This window comes from Suricata suricatta, chromosome 8, assembly GCF_006229205.1.
Source record: "Suricata suricatta isolate VVHF042 chromosome 8, meerkat_22Aug2017_6uvM2_HiC, whole genome shotgun sequence".
Classification (NCBI taxonomy): Eukaryota; Metazoa; Chordata; class Mammalia; order Carnivora; family Herpestidae; genus Suricata; species Suricata suricatta.
In genome coordinates, this window is record NC_043707.1 from 123,407,715 (window position 1) to 123,414,492 (window position 6,778).

Here is a 6,778-nt window from a genome sequence, read left to right on the forward strand (position 1 = left end):
CCGCGCCGCCGCCGCCGCCGCCGCCGCCGTCTCTCACCTCAGCCGCCGCCGCCGGCCCGCCCCGCGTCGGGCCTGGACTCTACCCCTGGGGCCGGTCACACAGACATGGAGCCAGCACCCGGGGGGAGGGGGTGGGACGGGGGGGTGGCTCAGAGCCTCCTCCGCCTTCGGAAACAAAGAAATGACAATTCCGGGGCCCGCCCGCCCCAGCACCGGCCAGCCGTCTGCCCCGCCTCCTCGGCTCCGACGGACAGCCCTCGGGACCAATCGAGGGCGCCGCTACGCCGCGGCCGGCCAATCCAAGGGCCCGCTGAGGCAAAACGGACTCTAGAACCCGCCTCTTTGAAGGACATAAGAATGCTCCAATCATTATAGTGTCTGGGTCCCTGCCTGGGCCTATCAGAAAAGATTTAAATAGAGGCTTATAAATAGGCCCTATAAATATAACATCCTATATTATGCCTTATTGCGAAGGTACACTACATGACTGTTGGATTGCGTTTCATTGTATTATAATCCACGCTAGAGCATACCGTGCTATAATCATTGCAGGCTATCACTAGCACCGTATGAATTCGGGAGGCCCGGGTTTGCGGCATGTGCTGTTTCTGCGCTGACATGTGCTCCAGGCAGTCGCGTCATTATGTAAGGGGCTCGCAGAATCCTCCTCCTCGGGGAGCCTCCGGGGTCAGCGCCAGGGGCCCTTTCTGCGGATCCTGGAGCGTTCGACCAGACCGGCCGCGTCAGCGCGCGACGGGGATACGAATGACAAAGCAAACCCCACACACATAGACATACACACACACACACACACCCTGCCAGCTCTCCGCGACGTGGTGACAGCGCGGCGGCCAATCGGAGAAGGGGCGGGGCGGGGCCGCTTCGGTCCCGCCCACCTGGGCGCGCGTCACAGGGGGCGGGGCCGTGGGTGCGCGCGACGTCGCGCTCGGCTGCCGGGGGTGTGTAGGGCGGTTCGACCACCTCTCCACGTCCGCAGGGCTGGCTGTGCGGCTGGCCCCGTGGGCGCCGCGCCTGCTGGACGCCGGGAGCGTCGGGGACGTGTCTGCTGGGGACGCGTCTGCCCCGGGCGAGGGGCCGGGGCCGCGGGGACTGAAGGCCAGGCGAGAGACTGACTGCTCGGCGGGGGCCGGGCTTCTCAGAGGTTTGGACGCCGGGCCAGCGACCCCTCTCACCGAACCCTCCTAGAACACCGATTTTGTGCCAGGCACAAAATTTGTGCCGAGTGCTTTGCATCTGTTTATTCATTTACTCATTGCTCCCTTATCACTATTAGAAATGACAAAAGATTCTTTCGAAAAAGAATGCCATTAAAGAAAACTGGGAAGCTGTCGAAAAGTAGCTGGAGGGAGAAGAAACACGCATGGATCTCATCACCTTAACACGACCAGTGTTAGCATTCTAAAATTTTTCCCCTATATTCCCCCGTGGCTGAAATTATTACTATTACTGTTACTATTATTGCACAGAGTCGTGATCATACTAGACATTCAGTTTTGTATTCTATTTTCCTATGTTATTACGCATCCTTCTGAAGTATTTCTTGATGGTTGCCTAAGCTCCTATCAAGTGGCTGTGCCAACTTAACCACACACCAATGGTGGGACTGTGAGATGGTCTTCCAGCACATTTTAAAAACTTCCAGGAAGTAGATGGCCTCTGGTTTTGTCCTGAGTTGGGTGGACCTCTTCCTGGCCCGTATAATCACCCCCTTAGTCAACACCCGCCCCTAGAAGGAACTTTATTTATATCCAATTCATCATGCCTATCGGCTCTGTGTCATTTTATTCTGCTTGCAAATATTTAAAGATCCTCTGATGCCTGAAAGAGAAAACTTTATTATAGCATCCAGAGCTGTCACACTAGGGACCCAGTCTCCTCTTCTAAGCCTACCCAGACCAGCAAGCCTTATCTACTCAGTGTCCTTAAACCCACTGCAAACTTCTCTTCCCTCCTTCCTGCCTTTGCTCTCTTACGGAGCACCTCCGGCAGTGCTGTTCCTAATTTCGTGGGTTCTTGGGTGAGGCTTGTTCATACACCAAGGATGAAAGCTTCTTGGAGGATTGGATCCATACTCTAGAGATACAGTTTTTTAAAATGGCAGGAGTACCTGCTTTTTCAGAGCGGGATTGAAATTCCAGCTTGGCCACTTACTAGCTTGGGCAAGTTACAGGATCTTAGAGCCTCTGTTTCCACTCAGGTATGTTTTAAGGCTTACAGAATAATGAACTTTCAGGGCCAGGCATGCAGTAGGTAACAGCAAGCAATTACTGTTAATAGTATACTTGTTTTGCATCCCTTACTTCTCTCCAGCATGTTGATAAAGTGGCACTGGGTGGCCAAGGATAACACTCTTCTGTAAGCTCAAACTTTCACCACGGCTGCCCATCATTGTGAAAGGGTCTGAATGGAATGCTCTGTTTGGAGTGGCAGGAAAGGGCTTCACTGCCAAGGTGAACTGTTTCATGGAAGAGGATCCAAGCAGGCCTCAATCAAAATGCTGGAGGCTTGAATGCATTAGGAAGGACAGTTACATGGTCAGATCTTGGTTCCAGGGTCCATGAGTACAAGGTTCTGAATTACCCAGGCCAGAGATAAATAGCCAACTCGGGAAGGTTATAACAGGGCCATATCCGTGGGCTTTTCCACTCCTCCTTATGTCCCATTTCCAGGATAGTGCCAAGGCACACCGTGGAGCGAATAGGTAAGTAACCCAGGGAAGAGATGACAGAGGCACTGTCTGGAACTCACTGCGTAGCCTACCATCCCGACAAGGGCATTGCATGCCGTGGCGAACGTGTGGAGTGCCTGAGAATTTCTGTTGGGCCTAGGGCTACGTGGGAGAAGGAGAAAGGACAGAGAAGACGTCAGGGTGATGGTCTGAGAAGAAGCAAAATCCGGAGGTCAGAGTTCCAGTCTCAACCCTCTGGTATTGAGTTACCTGTACCCCCTGTGCCAGGTAGGACCCCCTCTGGAGACCCTTCAAGCCCTATGTGTAAACGCAGGTCATGTTAGCTCTTTTACAGATGAGAAAACTGAGGCTTGGAGAAAATAAAGTTAGGCAGTTGGCGGGGTAGAGCAGCTCAGCTCAAGGAACAGCTGAATGAGATCAAGCTTTGATGCTAGAGGCATGCGCTCTGGTGCTTGTAGATGGTTATCAATGATGAGGGTTGTTGATCTGACGATTGGCTGCAGAGGGATAATGGGAATGGTCCTCTTGCCAAGAGCCCAAGGACGGATCATAGTAAGACTGCCCTTCTCCATTTCCTTCTCTCTTACTCCTCCTGCCCCAGCCAGACCGTCTCTTTTTCTGGCTCACCCTAGCCACAGCCCCTTTGAGCTTTAGTCAAGTGCCAGTCTTTCCCCTCTGAGCCATCAAATGGCTCTTTGGGATCCTAAGGGCACAGACCTGGGCAGAGATGAGGCATGCCACCTGCCTTTCACAGAGCCCCCAGCTTCTCATACCCCCACCTCCAGTCAGGAACCAGGGAACGTCAGCAGTGGTCATTTTACAGATGAGTAAGACAGGGAAGGGAAATCATTTGCTCTCACTAAAAGTTTATTTATTTATTGAGAGAGAGAAAGAGAGAGAGAGAGAGAATATCACAAGCAGGCTCCTCACTGTCAGCACAGAGCCAGATGTGGTGCTTGAACTCACAAACCGTGAGATCATGACCTGAGCTGAAACCAAGAGTCAGATGCTTAACTGACTGAGCTGCCCAGGCACCCCACATTTGGTCTCATTCAAAAGATCAAGGCTCAAACAAGAAGTCAGGCTGTCCCTCCTCTTCTCCTGGGACTTTTGATGGACAAGGGGTTTGCACTTGAGCTTCATCTGAGCTCAAAATAGCTCAGAATGGCCTGTAGAGTAACCATCACACCCTGTATCACAAATAAGAAAATTACATTCCCACCTCTTTCAACAGCGTGGATCTTTTCAAACCCACCAGGCAGGCTGGCCCAGCTGCCTTTAACTGTTTTCCTGTCCCTCAGGAGTCACAGAAAAGTCCAGACTTTGGGATATCCACCTCTTTTTTTTTTTTTTGAAGTTTATTTATTTTTGAAAGAGAGACAGACAGAGTGCGAGCAGGGGAGGGGCAGAGACAGAGGGAGACACAGAATCCAAAGCAGGCTCTAGGCTCTGAGCTGTCAGCAGAGAATCTGATGCAAGGCTCAAACCCAGAAACCTTGAGATCATGACCTGAGCCCAAGTCAGTGGCTCAACCGACTGAGCTCCCCCAGGGGCCCCGGGATGGTCACCTCTTATACATGTATCTGTGTCCCCCAGAGAACCTGTTAACGGAGGATATTCGTTGTGTGTTTAGAAATAACCCAGATAATCCCACAAAGGGGGCCAGCCAAACAAATGATCACACATCCTTACGATGGGAAGTCAGTGTGGCATGGAGAATGGTGACACACAGCACTTACCACGTAGCCACTCCTTCGGGTACCATACACATTCTGATCTAATCCTCACAGCAACCCTATGAGGTAGAGATTATTACTGGAGCCATATTACAAACGAGAAAACTGTGGCACAGAGCATTTCAGTTCTTTGCCTAAGGTCACACAGTAAGTGATAGAGCCCGGATTCAAACTCAGAAATTCTGGTATCAGAGCCTGAGGTCTTAGCCACCATGATATAGTGTTATAGAAAGATTTTCCCAGCTCAGAAATTACTTATGATATACTAGTCATGAAAAGAGCAAGTTAGCAAACAGTATGTACTATATAATCTCATTTTTTGTAGGGGTAAAAACAAGGGGTAAATTCACATGACTAGAAAAAAAAAATCAGGCAAATATACAAAAAGAAGAAGAGCTGGTTTTAGGAGATACTGAGATCACAGGTGCTTTATGTAAACTTTATGCATGTCTGCATTTTCAAAGTTTTCTACAGTAAATCTGCCCACCTCGTACAATAATAATAATTACTAACATTTATGGAGCACTGTCTATGCTTCTGACACTGACGTGAACTTCCTCACCCAATCTTCACAACCACCCTATGAGATTGACAGATTCTCCCTGCTTTACAGATGAGGAAACAGACACAGAGTTATTGATCGTCATACCCAAGTTCACACAGCTAATCATTTGCAGAGTCAGGATTTGAACCCAGCTTGCCCGACTCCAGAGCTCAGGTTTGTGGAATGAGTGATGATGGACTTAGCCACACTTTAAACAGGCATGCCCAGAGCAGGATCACACCCTTGGCGTGGACACACTTCCAGAGAGGGAACGAAGGGCTTACCTTCCTTGGTCACTGCCCATGACTGAGCTTTACAACGCTTGACTCAGACGAGGGCGGCACGGGGAGTATTCTCATGGAGTCCTATTTTTCAGAAAATGCATCATTACATGGGAACCCTGCAGTCTCTGTGACTTGATTCATTTCACCTGGAGGAAGGCTGGTGGCTTGGATCAAATAGCATGGCATCCCTTGCCGATCTTTGTTTCTGTGCCCAATTGCCACTCGTGCTTATGTAGTTTCACGTTTGTAATAACCCTGGGAGGAAAGCAGAGCAGCTCATCTTATTTGACGCGTAAGGAAATTGAGACTGTGAGCGGTTTACTAAATAGAAAGCAGAATTGCAAAGTAGTCACCCGCATAAACCGTGACATCAAATGGCTGTGGGTTGAGTCCCAACTACCATTTATGAGCTGTGTGACTCTGAGCACTCACATCCCCTTTCTGAGCAGCAGTTCCTTCATCCATAAAAGACTGTGCCTGGACTCACAGCCTTGAGGGGAAAAGAAAATGAGATAATGTGTGCAGAATGCTGGGTCCAGTGCTTGGCATTCTGGGAATGGCAGCTGTTATTTATTGAACAAATATTTATCATTCACCTACTATGGACCAAATACCAGGTACTGAGATATGATAGCCAAAAGTCCCTGTTCTCGTGTTACTTGGATCTGAGCTGATGAGAGGGGGTGCAGTTATCTGGCGGGAGGAAGGTTTCAGGCAGAATGAACTGCAGGTGCTCAGTGCCCCTCCCCCACTTGCTTACGTGTTCTCAAAAATAAATAAACAATAAAACAAAAATTTTAAAAACCCAAATATAGTTAAATGCTAATTGTCAAATCTAGGTGAGTCGTACATGGCTTTTCATTGTATAATTCTTTCAAACCTTTCTGGTGTATGTTAGAAATGATGGTAAGATCATGACCTGAGCCACAATCAAGAGTCACACTTAACCGACTGAGCCACCCACTGTATTTGTTATGACACCGCTGCCCTAGATCCCCTGTGCTTTCTTGTACCAGGTATGCTGCCTTGATGATTTGGAGAGAGAATATCTGGAACAGTAGTCAGAAAACAGGGACCTTTTGCAAGAGTTAAGAGGGGCAGAAAGAAAATGGCGCTGGGAGAGGTCAAGTGTGGGGGACACCTCCCTTCATTGAAGAAAGCCTACTTGGCAAGGAGCTTAGTCCTCTTGTCGAGCAGTCAGTCCCTCATTGGGGCAGGAGCAGGACACACAGGGGTTTCAGGTGCCGTGGAACCAGCTTCTGCCCACACCGCGTTAGCCGGTCGGTCAACAGCCATCAGGGGGCTCCAGGCACAGGGCTGGAAGTGACTAAAACCCTTTACTGTGCATCTGGCTGACATTTGGTGCCCCTGCTAGGTGGGTCCAGCTGCCTGGTTTACAAGCTGCCGGTACAGGACCCAGGCCAGCCAAGGTCACATTAGTTATCCCTCACACCGCAGAGTCCCTCCTTAAGGGATGGCCAGAAAGGCCAGAAATCAGAACCAG

At 49.9% G+C, this 6,778-nt stretch overlaps 1 protein-coding gene across 1 annotated transcript in view; it reads right to left on the reverse strand.

Annotated features, from left to right (window-relative positions):
• The window catches only part of MACO1 (macoilin 1), a 58,261-nt gene extending 57,699 nt beyond the window's left edge, over positions 1-562 (reverse strand). The window contains exon 1 of the mRNA XM_029947677.1: positions 534-562. Coding sequence (XP_029803537.1) covers positions 534-547 — 14 coding nt within the window. The 5' untranslated portion in view covers positions 548-562. The remainder of the gene's footprint in view (positions 1-533) is intronic.
• Positions 563-6,778: the final 6,216 nt, after the last annotated feature.